The sequence below is a fragment of the Xyrauchen texanus genome, chromosome 32 (genome assembly GCF_025860055.1).
Source record: "Xyrauchen texanus isolate HMW12.3.18 chromosome 32, RBS_HiC_50CHRs, whole genome shotgun sequence".
NCBI classification, from domain to species: domain Eukaryota; kingdom Metazoa; phylum Chordata; class Actinopteri; order Cypriniformes; family Catostomidae; genus Xyrauchen; species Xyrauchen texanus.
This window is the reverse complement of record NC_068307.1, coordinates 20,757,935-20,776,144: the sequence shown is the minus strand read 5'-3', so window position 1 is coordinate 20,776,144 and position 18,210 is coordinate 20,757,935. Positions and strand designations below refer to the sequence as shown.

Genomic DNA, 18,210 nt, shown 5'->3' with positions numbered 1-18,210 from the left:
CCACCTCGAGCGGGACGGGAGTCAACGTCGCGTGCCGGGCGCTGGTGGTCAGAGGGGCGTACCGGCGGAGCTGCACCCGCTGACATCCCCGAATCACCTCCATCGCCAGCTGCATCGTCCTCAATCCCGTGGGAAGAAGGAGCGACGCGGGGGGCGGCTGGAGTGGCTTGCTTACGGTTGTAAGCAAGCCGCGACTGCAACGTTGTCATGGTCATGTTCTCGCAATGAGAACATGAACCATCCACAAACGCAGCCTCAGTGTGATCACTGCCCAGACACACGAGACAACGCCTGTGGCCGTCGGAAGCGGAGAGTACTCTACCGCATCCAGGAACAACACAGGGGCGGAAAGGCATCTTTATAAAGACGCGTCCCTAAAAGGACGTTCAACGCCGCTGTGTTTTTTGCTCTTTTAGAGGATATTACTCTTTTAAATAAAATCACTCTTTTATGAATGAAAGAACTCGTGAGAGATCGTTCTTATCTGCAACTGTCGATGCGCTCAGGGGCAGGAAGTGCACAGCCGTGCAAACAGGAGAAAGCCGCTGTTGTGCGCCGTAGAATCCAACAGCATGCAGCAGAGGATAGCAGGAACTCGGTGTGTAAAACGCAGCAGTCTGCAAACACGACCATCGGCTCCGAAGAAATTTTCTGAATGAACTCCCGTATTTGCGCCGCTTAAATACCCGTATGTCCGGGGGCGGGACATGCAAATACTGGTTGCCAACTCTAATTGGCCTTTTTTCATAGTTCAGAGGTGAATATCGGCGCTCAAGAGAGACCACTAGTGTCGCTTCTCTGACACAACGTGGAGAGAGCGACAGAAGGGGAACACTAGTCAAATACTGAAATCCATTAGTTGGTAGTTGGAATAATCGGTCATCTTGACCCATCCCTGATACAGATCAGGGGGAGATAAAGAGTTATAGCAATGTAATGGAATACATGTAGGAGTATGGAGAATCCACAACGTTTCCAGGGGTGAGAGAGCAAAAGCCCATCTGTCAGACATCTGGTTGGGAGAGTGAAAGACCTTCAACATGCTTGTCAGGAAATCTTGTATTTGGAGGGAGAAACAGCTAAAAACAAGCAAGCAAAAATGCTCTCTTTTTTGACAAGGCTGATACCAATAACAGGGTAAGGTTACAAGAAGTCAGAGAGAGACAATCCAATCAGTAGTCATAGCACTAACCCATCAGCACTAGTCAAGGTAGAGTAAACCATCAAAGACACAACCCAGCCAGAAAAGGCAATCACAGTTGTCAAGCAGCAAAACAATTGAAAATTATTTCTACTTTGGAGTTTGATTTCATGCTTGTACATTGAACTGCCACCCAAGCCTGTGTTTGAGATTAATGTCAGGCTACATTTGCTGCTCTTTGCAATGCTAACTGTTTAAATGCTGCCACACTGAGAAATATGGAGGGTAGAAAAAAAAAAAAGAAAAAGAAAAAAAAGAGGAGACATTGCCACTAGGGGAGATGCTAGAAAACAAAAGGGAGAATTTCAATGTCGAATGATGACAACTCTCACCCTCATCTGCATTCACATGTCCGTAGATGTTAGTCTATTGTTTAGCATGTAAAAATACAGCAATAAGCAACATGAGGTGTGCTTCAGTGATTTTATCATGGACAATGGATTTTGTGGACAACGCAAAGTGTGGTAAAATCAATATAACGCATGGCCTTGCGTGTCTTTTTGCATTTATAAACATCAGCCTCAACAATATGATAAAAATACACCAATGTTCAAGCAATATTTGATTTTATTAATATTGAAAATCACCAGTGATAGGGAAGCTACTTTGAAACTGTGGCTTCCCAAGCTACAAGCTACTCATATCTTAAATCAGAAGTAATGTATGCAAAATTAAATTATATCACCTGATATACATTTAATTAGGGTGACATTAAACAGATAAGGTGACAACATTAAATTGTACTTAATACACACAAAAACTATTAAATAAACCAAATATTTTGTAAAATGTTTTAAATAAAAAAAACTGTGACATCTAGGGAAGTGCTTCTGACGGGGCAGTTACACAAGGCTGAGCACACAATTTTGTTTTATACAACGTAACTTGACTATTGGTGTGAGTAAATAATAGGTCACAAAAAATAAATATTATATTTAAAATATATAGTCTACTCACTTTCCTGCAACAATAAATCTCGCAGCTTTGAAATATGTATCCTTTGAATTGAGCCAAGAGGTCAGCGTGAGAAGTTTCAGTCTCCTACTGGTCCTCCTACTGGTCCTCTTGTCGTACAAATTTATGGTTCAGAGTTCACCAAGCTTGAGCATTGGTCAGTGGTGGACGAAGTACACATACCATGTACTTGAGTTAAAGTAAAGATACTCAAGGTAAAATATTACTCAAGTAAAAGTAGAAGTGCTGCCTTTAAACATTCACTTGAGTAAAAGTGCAAAAGTATTTGCCTTCAAATGTACTTAAGTATCCAAGTACAATGATTTTTTTATGGCCATAATGTCCTATTATAATTTGTCACAAGACTCTTGCTTAACTCAGTCTACATGAAGACTAATGTCACTCTTGGCACACCAATCTATTAATAAAATGACATTAATTAGTCAGATGTATGTATATATATATATATATATATATATATATATATATATATATATATATATATATATATATATTTGAATTGAATACATTTTTTGTGTGTTTAATTTTGGAGGGAAGGGAATGTTCCCATAAGGTATAATACATTTACAGTATTTACTGTATATATTTTTCTCGAGTGTCTATGGTCATAATTATTAACATCCTAATGTTATGATACATTCACATACACCTGCACAATGCCATTAAATATATATATATATATATATATATATATATAGCCTATACACACACACACACTACATATATATATACACACACACACACGCACACACACATACATACATAGAATATAGATATATATATATATATATATATATATATATATATATATATATATATATATATATATATTCTATGTTATGGGAGCAGCCAATTTCCCTCCAAAATTAAACACAAAAACGTATTAATGCAGTGTTTCTGCTACTCCCCAGAAAAAAAATGCTATTATATGCAAGTAATTTTAGTGACAACATAATAAGCAATGTACATTATGTGTCAATATTTACCGATAATTGCTGCAATAATAGCTGCTGCTCTCTGCCCCGCTTAAAATCATTGTCAACGCTATTTGTTTGGAACTACTGAGAGCTACACGAATCACGTGACCGCGCGGCGGCGAGATCACTGTCGCAACCGTCTGTTCGCAACTCTCATATTTAACGGCTCTGGGGCGCGTTTCCCGTACAACGACGTAACTTGCTGCTCTACTACCGTAGTACAATGCACTGTTGAAGAAATCAACTTGCTAGTCACGACTGTTTCCCGAAACCGTATTATCGCAAATTGGTGGAGTAAAAACTTCTTTTAATGAATCTGTTTGTGATCGAATTAATGCTAGATGTTTTGCTATAAATAACGGACATGTCATCTGAGGACTATCTCATATTTTTCTCAGTTATTTGCTTTATTTCCAGATTAAATCATAGGCTCGTTCTAACGCACTAGAGCACGTTCACACATGCGCTCTCTTCAAATACGGTGCTTTAATCTATTGACAAACTAAAAGACATAAAGGACATTTGTATGTCTTCTAAATAAAAGATACTGATTGTACTGAATGTCATCTTGCTTATTTGGCTCAAGATAATAATTTATTAAGCCCACATGTTATAATAGCAAGAAACTCTGCTTCTAACCACAGGTCGAGAGCTGTCGTTCCAACCACACAACTCTGCGATGCCGTTTGCGAATGTTCGTTGGAACGATGGTTTCGGGAAACACCGACTCGTTGAACTATGATGACAACGACGGAACTTGCGACCATAGTTGGCTAACGATGCTTTTGGGAAACGCACCCCTGGTTCGCACTTAGTAGATGCCGCCAAGGCAAGTTCAAAACAAAGCGCGTGCGCTGTACTGTGATTGGTGGCTCGTTTGACCATTTATGTTTTTATCCACTCATAAATAAAAAGGAACGACTGATTTTGAAAATGTAGTAGAGTAAAAAGATATTTGACTTTGAAATGTAGTGGAGTTAAAGTAAAAGTCTCCCCAAATTTCAATACTTCAGTAAAGTACAGATACGCAAAAAAGCTACTTAAGTACAGTAACGAATTACATTTACTTCGTTACTGTCCACCACTGGCATTGGTATGCAGAGTAGTATGAAATTTCTTTGCATGAGCTTGCGTTTCCAGTCATTTCCAGTCAGATAAGTTTGAATGGGAGTGAATGGAGCGCAAAGTGAAGTGTGACCACCCCTTAAGGCTGTCCAGGGAATCAATTGAATCAGTGAATAATTTATGTGAGCTAGTTCATTTACATGAACAGTCAAATAATCCGACTCATTAGAATGAATTGGAGTTCCCGACGCCAAGTAGGAGAATTTGTTATTGAATCAGTTCACTTACATAAACTGTCTGAAATAACCAATTCACCTAAATGATTTACATATTCCTGCGCTACATTTCAAAGAAAGAGGACGGTTTAGGTGAGCATGTTTGATTACTACCAGAGACTGTATAGATAGGCCACTTCTACTAAAATGAATGAGAGAAATTGTAACACCCAATGGTCAACGGATGTAGAAAGGAAGTCCTGCCTTACAGGTAAAAGAGCCAATCACCTTTTAGATACAGAAATCACCTGTCGATCAACTCAAAAATGTGCATGCACATTAGATATACAAGGAAAAATGTAGCGTTTTTTAGCATATTCTGAGGTAAAGAAGCACAATTTATGATTCCAGTGATGTCCGATTTTACTGCTGATTTGAAACATGTTCTTTGGTTAACCATCCGTTTTTGAGATTTCGGTGTTTCCCCATTCAAGTGGACCGGAGCTGCACTGGAAAAAGGTTCCCGAGAGCAGTCCAAAGATGGCCACCAGTGGGTTGACTTGCTAGAAAGACTTTATTACTTCCTCGGGTCCATTCTTGAGATAGCAATACAAAGTGACAGATGTACTGTTTTGTGACACTACAGTGCTACTCATTTAAAAATGTAGCTCGTTACTGGAAAAGCTACACTAATGTGAAAATAGTGCCGCTAATGGCACGATACCAAAACGATGTAGTTAAATTAGTAGCATCACTACTAATACTCCCCAACACTGACAATCACAATAAACAAAGCTCCGCGAAGTAATATAGACTAGCTCATTAGCGCAACTTTAATAGTGGTCGATTGATGTGGATTTTTCACTAACCGATATCTAGAGAGTAGGTTGTCTGATAGCTCATATAGACAAACAAAATTACTGAAATTAAATGCTCATATCGCTGATACTTAATTTGCATAATATTTGCCAAATAGTTAATCAGCCAAGTGGGCTAATTTTTGGTCAGTGCCAAATGTGGATACATACTTTGAATATTCAAAATAAATTCTGAGAGAAAGTCAGTTGGCAGTCTTGCGTATCTTTATGAATATCTGCATAAGTCCAGCCAATCAGTTTTCAATTGGCAGTCTGGAATATACATCAGACAGTCCGACAACGCATTATGGGTAGCGGATATCAACGAAAAGAGTTGTAAGTCAGGCCTACTATCAGGTTTCTCAATCAAAGATTGGTCATATGGGGACATCACACATGTATATCTTGCTCATCTAATACACTATGCAGACACGGAGTGTACCTTGCGATTGGAATAAATCAGAACAGGCCTACACTGATCACAAGCCATTTTCAGCACACTTGTTGCAGGTCTAAATGATTACAGCATAGATATCTGGAAGCGGGAATCTTGCCAATGTGATAAAAGAGGTAGGGAGCCAAAAGGAAAAAAAAATTATTGTACTTTAATCAGCTTCCCCAAAAGTAAGACAAATTGGGCAGCATGGTGCAGTCCCCAAGCTGCGTCTCGCCCGAACACTCTCTCTCTCGGTGGAAAAGGCCAGCATCTTCCCAAGCATTAAAGTGGAAAAACCAACTACACTGCAAAAAATTTAATGAGAAGACTCACAACTCCGCCCTTACACTGGCTCACTGACACAACGGTCCTTGGCATGTGGTTATTTTCCTTTTTCTTTTTGCTTCGGAAGCAGAGAAAATATCAAGGGGCTGTAACTGACCAGGCCGGCTGAGTCGAGGCCTAATGCAACATTAATGCATTGTGTCTGTGAAAATGGCCATTCTGTATATGTGACTGTGGTTCCCAGAAACAGCACAGCATTACCTAATTTATGTGGCCAAGTAGAAGCCGCTCTCACACACAGACAAACAAATAATTTGGTGCTGCAATTTCTGAGGCTTATGTGATATATGGAGGGTGTCTAATAGTTAGCCTCACTCCTTTTCTGTGGCTTTTTGTTGTTGTTATTGTTGTTGTTGTTTTTCCCATTTTTGTATTTATTTATTTATTTAAGTTGATTGTGAGACAGATTGTTTGGGGGGAATTACAAGTACAAAAGGGAATGAACTGGCACACAAAACCCTTAGGGCTAAAATTCCCTGATTTCCAAACACCCTATCACACAGACAACATCCCTCTTAAGACTATCATTACACACCAGGCCTGAACCATGTCTACCCGACTTCAAATTAAGGTTATTTCTCTATCACGAGTAGATTTGTCCATGACAGCCAGCCCATCAAGACCTTGGCGGAGGAGGAGATTGGCCTTTTACACGAATCCAGACTGGCTACTAAGCCCAAATCTCAGCCATCACCCTTCTAGAAGAAACAGAAAAAACGATAATAGATTACAAGGGAAGGGTTCACCTTATAGGCAACTCAGAATTACACTGTATACCCTAATGCTCAACATAATTAATTGTTTTTAATAGGGAAAATTCAATCATACAAATTAGTTCAAATAAATTAACCTTAATGACAACTTTTTCTTCTTTTGAGTTCACGGACTTGCCTTTTAAGTAACCTGAACTGTTTTATTTTTTATTGTTGTGTTGTCCCTATAAAAGTTGCTCTCAGTAACTTTTGTCTTTGTGTCATCTTGGACTTTAAAATAATTTAAAATCAATAGTTTTCAGTTTCAGATGCCATTGTCGAAATGTAGTATTCACAGTCAGCCATGATTACTTTAATCAATGAGTGAAAGTGTCAAATAACAGGATGGTTACTGAGATTAAGTTAATAGTATTCGGCTGGTCATGTGATTCTAAAATGGCAGCCCCCATGAGCGAACCCTCTCAATGTAGAATAAAACAACTTTTATAAGATTACTGTTATGACTGGAGTCTTCATTTTAATGTGAGTGGTCATAATTTCCTACATACATTGCAAAATTCAAATTCATGTCTTTTGGAGAAAGAATTACTGAGTGCACCTTTACATTTACAGTAACTTACGTTTTACAGAAACTGGACAGGGGATTTATATTTCCCATCATGCTTGGCTCGACACTAAACAGACAGTGTAAATGTTAAAATTAAGTGTTATACGTGTCTGTGCAAGACTAATGTAACTTGTTAGCATTTAATGATTTGTTGTGTTATTTAGAAGAGTTTATGTTATGTTGGAGTTTTGGGAGTTAAAATTATGGTGAATGGGGAGATAGAGCTTGTGTTGAGGACAGGTACAAGTTACAAATGTTCTATTTTACATTATTCAATATGCCATTACTATGCTAATTAAAGCACAGTGTTACAAATTAGCATGCATTCAGCATGCTTCACTGTACTTGCTAATTCTAGCAAGTACTAGGCAGGTTTTCTCTACTTTAAGAATTTAAATTGAGATTGAGATTACATGTACATTTTAAGTTCAGCAGAGTTTAATAAAAGTTCAATTAAAGATGCACAATTGACATGCATGTTTATTAAAATCTGAAAGTTCTATTAACAAACTTGGGGGTTTAAAATATTTGGTATAATATATTGCCCCAATTTTTTGAGTTCTGCTAACTTATTAGGGTTAATAGTGTACAGAAGTGGATTTCACAAGTTGGAACTCAGTAATCAAGTTCTACACTTTTAACAATGAGCATGTTAATGCTGCAGTTTCTAAATCTTGTTTTACATTTGAGCAAGGTACAGAATTATTTAGAGTCACATTGCAATGTATGGCCTTGTTGTATTGCAATGTTTTGGAACTGCTAGATGAGACACTGAAGGGGGAAAAAAGATTGAATCTGTGAAAAGAGCTTGAGAGGACAAAATTAATTTAAGTAGTATTGCGTGGGCTTGTGAAAAGTGGTACAGTGATTGATGATGTTTAACTCTCCACCACAAAAGCCTCAAGTTATCAACTTGACAAACCACAAAATTAATGCAACAGATACTCTAGAGTAAAGGTATTAAATGCAAAGTCTGCATTGCGTAAAGGCGTATTTACTTAGAATAAACAAAGTAAAAGGCACTGATGTGAATCACTCCCTCTAGTGGCCAAGATGAGAACCACTGTAATCAAATGTTGCTAAAGTTAAGATATTATGGCACAGTTTGCATTGTGTAAATGCAACAACCACTTATTTGTTACCTAGAAAAAAACGACTAAAGTAAAAAACCAGTCACGCAAAACACCTTCTCAAGTGACCAAATAAGCGAATGACTGTTATCAAATGTTGTTATATTGTTGCCTCTTGACCTACCATTGAACTACAACATCTGTCTGGGTGTTAAGCTCCCATCCCATGATGGATTTCACAATGCTCACTGCAGCTCATCAAATTTTAATTAATTTCTTTCTCATTGATCCATCCATCACATGTATAATTTTACTACTTAGAAACGTAAACATGTTCCACTGCTTAAATCCTAGGTGGTTTTTTCCCTTCTTTGATGCCACAGACACCGTTTTCAGACTACATTAAAGAGTTGAACATTATCTTTTTCTATTTTTGATGCATGTTGAGATTTTTTATCTTCATAAGACTGTAGGTACTCTATCAAGCCCGGGGATTTTGAGTGAGAGGATGAAGAACTGGCATTTAAATTGGACAGGGCCAACAGCCGTTATACGTTATTAATGGAGAGACTTTTGCTTCTTTACTTCATACTCTGCTAATTATGACCTTAGAGAGGGGGTCGGAGGCAAGCAGTAGAATGAGGCGCTGGAGGGTGGCTGGGTTATGTGGAAGGAGAATTAGCGCTTTAAGTCTCCCAGCGGCTCAAAGGTTTCTGTCGTCTCCTGGCAAACTGTTCTAAGCACCGTTACTGTGCCAAATGAAAATCTTTTCAGAACCTCCAGTCTGGGAGAGAAAAGAGAGAGAGAGAGAGAGAGAGAGAGAGAGAGAGAGAGAGAGAAAGAGAGAGAGAAAGAGAGAGAGCAAGTGAGAGAAAATAGAAAGGAATAAAAGAGTGGGAAAAGCAAACTTGGAGAAAATCTAAGAAAAAACAACACCAACGTACACAGTTTAGGTCTCCTTCCTGCAACTACTTCCACTTCCAATGAGGCAAACCTTGACCATTTGTCAAGTCATTTCACAAAATTTTTTTAACAAAAAAAGAGGTGCTGTTGCTGTGTATTGGAATGTCGCCGCAATCCAAGATGCAGAATTTGTGCATTCCAAAGACCATGTAACGAAATTGCTTGTCACAGAAAGGAAAACAATCTGCATAAATAGCAATCCAGGCAACAGGTCTATACAAAGCCAATATTTATCAAACCGGAGAGGGATTTAGACTTCTGCAGTGATCTATATAAAAGTGGGGTGCCTCAAAATTGCAACAGAGCCATTACATGGATGGGAGATTTCTATAGGCATTGAAAACATTTACATTTTTTATTCATGTAAAAAAGAAAAGAAGTTCAATAATGTATCTGATAATAAAGGTACAAAATAAAACAAATTCTGCATTCATATACACTCAATTAACAGTTTATTAAGAACACCTGTACACCTACTTATGCATGCAATTATCTATTCTGCAAATCGTGTGGCGGCAGTGCAATGCATGAAAACATGCAGATATGGGTCAGGAGCTTCAGTTAATGTTCACATCAAACATCAGAATGGGAAAAAACGTTATCTAAGTGACTTCGACCGTGGCATGATTATTGATACCAGACAGCCTGGTTAGAGGATTTTAACACACAACAATCTTTAGAGTTTACTCAGAATGGTTCCAAAAACAAAACAAAAATCCAGTGAGTGGAATTTCTGCGAACGGAAACGCCTTGTTGATAAGAGAGGTAGACAGAGAATGGCCAGACTGGTTTGAGCTGACAGAAAGGCTAGGGTTACTCAGAGAACCACTCTGTACAATTGCAGTGACCAGAATAGCATCTCGGAATTCACAACATGTTAAACCATGAGGCAGATGAGCAACAACAGCAGAAAACCACATCGGGAACTTTATTAGGACCACAGTGTTCCTAATAAGGTGCTCAGTGAGTGTCCATATACAGTATTGATCATAGTATTAAATGTTATGTAAAAATAAAAAATATATATATAAAATATGTCCATTTTAAGTGGAAAAGAGTGTGATTCTTTGCATGCTGTGCTTATTATATACAATTATATCTGTTTGGAAGACAGGATCCACCAGCATGCTTTATGAATGTCCACTTCATTTAGCAGTTGGCACGCACTCAGAGCCATGGCTGCCAGTGGAGATGAGCAGAGAAAGTACCAGCATGAGCACGGACACACACACACACACACACACACACACACACACACACACACAAAATCTCCATTGACCAAGACTATTCAGGAAAACCCGAGCAGTACTTTACTTCTGAGAGCCTACACTGTACATGACATTCACAACATCTACCACAAGAAAAAGAGGAAGAAAAGTAGAAAGAGAGGCAGTGTGTGGTAATTTAAAGAGCATATGTTTAGCTTAGCCATGTTTGTTAAGTCGGCTGACAGCAAAAACAGAAAGAAGCTACTAAAACAGAACTCTCACGCAATACTCCACCAGAATAACAGAAGCAACCTATTACAAGCATGAAGTCAGACTCTTGCAAGGCAAAGGATTGAGCAGGACAAAATGTCTCTAAAATTTGCTGTACAAAGCCAAACCAGCCGCAACCAAAATGAACATTTCTCGGAGCTGTGGCCTGTTCCAACATATTGAGCCATGCTGCTCATGTGGGCAATAGGAGTTTGGGTCAATCATTTTCTTTTCTCTCTCTACCATCGAATGAAAAACAGAAGTGTCTAAAAGCAACTACCTATTGGTTACATAGTGAATTCACCTGTCAAATTTAAACAAAATTTATCTCCACGGGAAATCTGTGAGGGAAAATTCTTTGCCACTGAAAGCCCATTGTGAAAAATTCACAATCACGAAGATTCTAATTGAAATAACTGTATTTAGCCCACGGACTTTCACTGTGCGAAGGTAAATATGACAACGCCTTTATTCAGAAATGAAACTAACTGTTAACACTATAAAATAGAGGCACACGGAAGTGGTGGCAGAAACCGTGCGCAAACAATAAACTTTTATCTGATTCAGTTGTGAAAAATTATTTTGAGGGCTCTCGTAGACGGCTGTGGCTTCAAGCCATCAACGGGGCTAACTGCACTGAGGAGATAAATTCAACTCGACAACACGGCTTAGCAGCAAACATTTATAGCAAACATTATTACCGGTCTACAAAAATCTGTCAAATCGAACACAATTGTTTGCAGGCTTCCTGCCACCACTTACTGCGCATTCACAGATATTTTGTAAACAATGAGATTGATCTAGAAGGCTCAATTTTTTCACATTAGTTAACAATTAGTTAACATGAACTAACAATACTTTTACAGCATTTATTTAATTTCATTTCATTTATTATACAGGAAAATTCAACAGCAACAGTATAGTTACAGTAAAACGGGCCTGGCTCAGTTTAAAAACTGGTTTACAGCAGGTTCCTGTTCTGCAGCAACATAAAACAATAAACAGAATTTCAGCACATTTATACAAGACATTGTTATTGACTAGATAGATATAAACAAAACATAAAATACGGAAAAACAAGACTAAAAACAGTACATGAGCAATCAATGTGTACAAGTTTGGCTAGTAAGAAGAAACTGTTTATATGACTTTTTGAAATATGTGAAGGACGATAATGTTCGAATTTGATAAGGAATGTCATTCCAAATTTTAGTGTAAGTATAGAAAAACGATTTCTGACCATAGTTATTTTTGTACTGTGGAATTGGAATGAGTGCCTGCGAGACTGACCGAGTAAGGCATAGTGGTCTCGAAGTTTGTGTTATTCTTAGTTAAATTTAATATCAACATACACTAATACACTTTTAAAATCAAAAGGTGTGTTTGTTAACATTACTTCAGTGTTCTAGGAACTAACAAGATACAATTGTATTTTTATAAACTAACATTAACAAACATTAATAAATGCTGTAAACAATATATTGTTAATTGTTTGTTCATGATACCTAATGCATTAACTAATATTAACAAATGGATTAGTAAAAACAAATTAAATGAGCGGTTGACAAAATAATTTTCAAAAGATGACATGGCCTGCGTGCGGTGTGACATGCTATAATCTAACATCATTTTAAGTGGAATTTATTTTATGTAGTTTTTTTCAGATTTTTCTATAATTATAATGCATGCAGCTTTTATGACCTCAAATTAATTAAGAGAGTTCAGTTAAAGCACCAAAAATATACAGTTTCCTTTTTAAATTATACAATTTTGGAAAAAAATATTTTTTAAAAGGTGCATGGACATGGTTACACGTCTATTAAACAAATACATAAAAAAAATGAAAGAGCAATATAGGAAAGCATATTGCGGGTTCTAAACACATGCTTTTTATAGAACTGATAAATCAGCACACATGCACTCAAAAACATTGTGAAACAGACTCCACAGCAACCCGACAGCATCCCACGCGGTTAACGGCCCCCATGACACTATCTTTTAATCAATCTATTAGTGGAGCCAGAAAACGATGACAGCCATCATGACTGATAAAGTGACCTGGCGAACATTACAGCAGCTTTGGTCACCCAGCCGGACAGATAACGGCCGGGGCGCAGAGGGATGATGATGACGATAATGTTGTTACAGGGGCCGCCAGTGCATCCAATCCACCCGAATGTCAGGTCTGGCTATCTCACTCCTGAGACTAACCCCCCCATCTTAAGTGCCTGTCATTTCCGAACGGACGTTTAGCAAATTATCCTTTTCTATTAGACAGAGAAATGACTTCTCGCCCCCATAAAAGGAAATCAGAAAGGCGGAAGTATGATGCCTCTTAAGAGATTTGAATTACCATTGGGCACTCTTGTGTGGCACACTATTCATTATGCAACAGAAATAACCATCTAGAAATTCTCTAGAAACTCTCTCACTGGCCATTTCTACATTGGACAGGTGAATCTACTTGTGGAAATGCTTCTATTTTTTCATTTGAAATTATATTCTATCAGTATAACAATTTGAGTGCAAAGTTGAATTGAGCATGATTGTGTATTTCGGTATTTCACCCTTTTGCTTAAATGACATTGTGCACTCGACTCAAGCTGGCATGGATATCACAAGTTTTTACAAAACCTCATGATCCATGTTTTCCCAGCTTGATTTGAGAATGTTCCAAAGAGCATTGCGTGTGTTTCGATGGAACCAAGGAAATCTGACCTTTTGTACAATGGTCAATGTCACAAATTTGCTAACATTTGTTTAGTGACCTTAAAGTAGTGCGAAATTGTAAATATGTATTATTTGTTTAATGTCATAAGGTTGCGTTGTTTTAAATTTCTCAAAATCCTAAAACATTTCTAGGTTCAATTTAGATTTTGAATTTCAGATTTTCAGTGTGGATTCTTAATGTTGAGTATAATGGCTTTAGATTATCAGGCACAAAGAGTGCTAGAATTTTTTTCCCCAGTGGTAGTCATATATTGCTCCAGCAGCTATCTTAACTGGGCTGTAAAGAGATGAGCGATGCCTGGGGCCAACAGACACCCCGCGTAGAGATTCCCTCCCCTCTCGCCAGCTTCATCCACTGCACCGTCAGTAAACTGGCCATTACTGAACACTCAAGTGTACAGACACTTGTTTCCCACTGGCATGACAGAAATAAAGTTGCACTGTTCTCCTTTTTCCAGTGCGTTGCTGTATGTCACAGTTGCCGGTGTGGCAGATACAGAGCTTGCTTGTCTTTCCGCAGCAGTGGTTCTGTTAAGAACAGGTCTATCAGATACAGACAAGGAACAAATATCACTGAGTTTAAAAAGACCCATCTCTGTCAGAAAGCAGAGGGCGCAGGAGGGATGACAGGAGGCAGATGGAACGTATTCAATTCTTTTGTTCTATGAAATCTTCATTTTTCTCACACACTTCCAACAAGAAAATTATCAAGGATTGGAAGTGTGCACGTCTTTCTAAGAAATCAACTCACATATGGAGACAGTGACAGACAGCACAAAGGGCTCAGCAAAAAGGATTTTTACTGATTTTTTTGCCTACATTTTCACTGGCCTCACCGCAAATTATGCTACATTTTAACTGTAGCGATATATTTTAAGTGCCAAAAAAATCTATTCATAAAAAGAATTACAACAAATAATTTATTAGGTTTTTCATTTGCGATAATATCTAGAGATTACTATAATGTAACTCGAGGCTATGCATTCTTATGCAGTGTTGTTTGCACTTTGTATTTCTTTATATAAATATACTGTATTTTTGTAATTTTAGCATGCGTTGACGTATTCTTTTTATATGGTTTTGTATTTTGCTTTAACTTTGTAAAGCACCTCGAGAAACTACATTTAAACGTGTGACATAAAAAAGTATTATTATTATTTGTATTATTATACAGTCCAAAATATACTGATTTGTTAAATGCTTTCAAGATGCTTTCCAGATTTGTAGTCATTCTTATAATTTCTATAAAAACCTCATCTATGTTAACTATCTACTATAGATAACATTACCGTGGTGACATAAATCAATAGAATTCTGAAAACTAACGTTCAGTTCTTCACAGAAAACTAGTGCGTACATTCGCAAGGCATAAATATACATGTAAGTGATCAACGAATGTAAGGTGTAGTCGCAACGCAACAATGGCCCGAATGGACTCTCTCACACTGGCCCCAGAACAGCGGGCCTTCCTTATTGCCCAGTGGATATACAGAAACAGAAACACAGGCAGGCAGACAGACATGAGAGAGAGGGATGTAAATAGAGAAACAGACAAAAGATTGTCAAAAATGTTGGTGACGATGTGTGGGCATCCATTACAGCCCTGATGAAACCTCTCGCCTGTTTGGGATGCAGAAACTTAGACTCTTTTTCTCTCTGCCAGTGCTCAAGCACTCACCCCCATGTCCACCGAATCCCTGAGCACCCTGCTCTCACAGTTTCGGATCACATAGAATGTGAGATGAAAACTTTTGGCAATTCAAAAAGAAAAAAATAAAATTCTGAGGATATTTTGAGTGGTATGTGAAGTGCAATACTTGGTTCCCTGAGAAACCATAAAGGCTTGGGTTAATATGTTAATATTGGCTTATCTCTGTGACAGCGATTCTCTACCAACAAAGATGAGGTTTAAATGTGATTGCGTACGCAAAGCCAAGAAATACAATGGCCGTTTGATAAACCACCCTGAAGTAGGTGAGCTATAGTGTAATTTACGTATCGAGATGTATTAGCAGATGTGTTTAGGCATACAATACAATAAAAACTCAGCTCAGCTTCAGTCAACAACAATGTTATTTTTCATTTGTATTGACCTGTAAACCTGTCAAGCTCATTATTTATGAATATGACTTCTAAAACCACTGTTGTGACCCAGCGAATAAAATAGAGAAAAACGTAGGCTATGTTTCTGTCTATTCAAACAATGCAATTTGCCATTTGGTTAATCACACACAACAAAGGGCGCAACAGTTTTTCTGCTTCCATAAGGTTGAATATGATGATCTGAGAGAGTGAATATCATGGCTCTGTGACTTCACAGCTCCAGTATGAAATAAAAACTCATGCAAAAATAAGCTTATCAGTCTCCTCATGGTGGAATTGCAACATCTTTCATCTCAGAGCCTGAGCTTTAGCTGCTGTCTACCATCACAACAAAACCTTAAGAAAGAGATAAAACCTTGCTTGTCACACACTCAATGTCATTTCAAACAATACACTGTCAAATATTTGCATGGTGTTAGTTGTTTTTAAATCCCGGACGAGCCCCCAAAATTCTAATTGTCACAGTCAATAGAAGCGCTGTTCATCTGCTATGGTCTGTGGTGAGAATTCATATTCAAGGCATCATCCCAACTCGCCTGACCCTCCATAAAATCATGTTTTAATAACACATAAAATAAATAATAACTTCCCCCCCCCCCCAACCACCCTAAAAACCATTCTGTTTATTTGTGTTGTCAATCAACATCTGTATATCTTGCATATGCATGTTTAAAGAAGAACTCCAGTTCTGCTTCGTCTATTAGACCAGATTGTTTTGTTGTTGTTGTTTTCCATGAGAAAGCGACTTGCGAAACTATAATCACGTTTAAAATGTCGTTGAGGATTTAATCGCTGTTAAGTTACGCTAATAACGACCCAGCGTCCATTATAATTCAAACTGTTTAATTCAAATAGACTATAATGACACACAAGCGTCCGGACAGGTAGCGATCCCCCAGTGTCTTTGAATTAATTGATTCTAAATAACGGTCACCGCTCTATTGTAGATAACATTATTTGCAATTGCAGATATTGCAATAATCGCTTTAATAGAAGCGCTACAATTCTGCAATCCTGCGTTGTTGTGTATTTGTCTCAATATCGATCACCATGATTTTAAAAAAATATTTAAAAAAAAAATGCACGTTGGATAAATTGTTTTTTATAACACAGCTGTTTTAACAATGAACACGGTTGATGTCTCCACAATATGCAGTTATGCACCAATTTTCATCCACGTTTACCACCTTAAAATCGAACTTACCGGGATGACAGTTTGCCCACCGGAGCACAAGCGAGGAGAAAATCAGAGGCGGAATCCACCAGCAGCAGCGCGGTCGCAGTAGCCTCCGCATGTCACACCGTATACATGGAGAACTGGGAATAAGGCAACTGTTGACAGAGTTATCCCCCTGATGATCGAAAAAAAACTTCCACAAAGACGCGATACAAATGCACTAAATAGACTTATACGCACAAATACGACGTGAATAACTTCTCGCGAGCAAAAAATAAATCGACCGCCTCCTTTAGTGAGTCCTTTGGAAATATTTTTTTTCTTTTGAAGTTTAACCAAGCCAAAGAAAACAGTTTTTCTTTTCGTTCTCTCTCAGATGGCAGAGCTTGTATTCCGGAGGAAAAACATGTCAGGCGAGCTGTGGATGGTTGGTGTGTGGAATTGGAGTCAGGTTTTAGAGGAGCGGTAGTCCATGCATCAGACTGAAAACACAGAGAGAAGAGTTGGAGCGGCTCTGGAAGCTTTCCATTCCGCCATACAGGAAGTAGCGCATGAGCCGAAGTCTGGGAGAGACTTTAAAACAGGCTTGGGAGAGAGAGAGCGAGAGAGAGAGAGACCGACCCAGAGCTCTCCGCCATCCGCCGGATCCTAGCGCCGAGGCTGTGCAGTGCTGCTGCTGTGTGTGATGGATGCACAAGAGCGTATCTTTCCCTTTATCTGAGATAAAAACCAAAGGCTGAAGATAACATCAGTTATACAATTACTTTATGCGTGCACTGTATCTGGAATTGTCAGGGGAATCATCTACATGGAGCAGAGTGGATGGTTCAATTAAATTCAAAATGCATAGTCCATACATAATTTCACAATTATAGGAAATTTATATTTTATAATTTTTTTGTTGTTCAGGTTATCCCAGCATTTTCTTTTAATTAATTAATTATTATAATTATTATTTATTTATTTATTTTACAGAATTTGCTGTTTATTATAAATAAATAATTTAACTACGTTTTTTCTTAATTGTAACTTTTAAATTAAGGCTATTTGGATGTTCAAATAGTCCAAAATGGATGTGGTTAAGTTTTTTATTTATTTATTTTTAAGTTACAGCTGCTCTCTAGGGATACAACATAATTTGTGGGTGAGTTTTGACTTTATTCTGCTGTGGATCCGTTTTACCTTTGGAAAACTGTTTTGCGTCACTGCCGGACGTTAATTCCATGCAGATTTTGGGGCCAGGTTTGCAGGTTTGTGGCCCTGATTCAAAATTCTGTTGCCAAATTTATTTTATTTGG

At 38.0% G+C, this 18,210-nt stretch overlaps 1 protein-coding gene across 1 annotated transcript in view; it reads right to left on the bottom strand.

Annotated features, from left to right (window-relative positions):
* The window catches only part of LOC127626152 (receptor-type tyrosine-protein phosphatase gamma-like), a 370,169-nt gene extending 352,731 nt beyond the window's left edge, over positions 1-17,438 (bottom strand). Inside the window, exon 1 of the mRNA XM_052101735.1 lies at positions 16,940-17,438. Coding sequence (XP_051957695.1) covers positions 16,940-17,030 — 91 coding nt within the window. The 5' untranslated portion in view covers positions 17,031-17,438. The remainder of the gene's footprint in view (positions 1-16,939) is intronic.
* Positions 17,439-18,210: the final 772 nt, after the last annotated feature.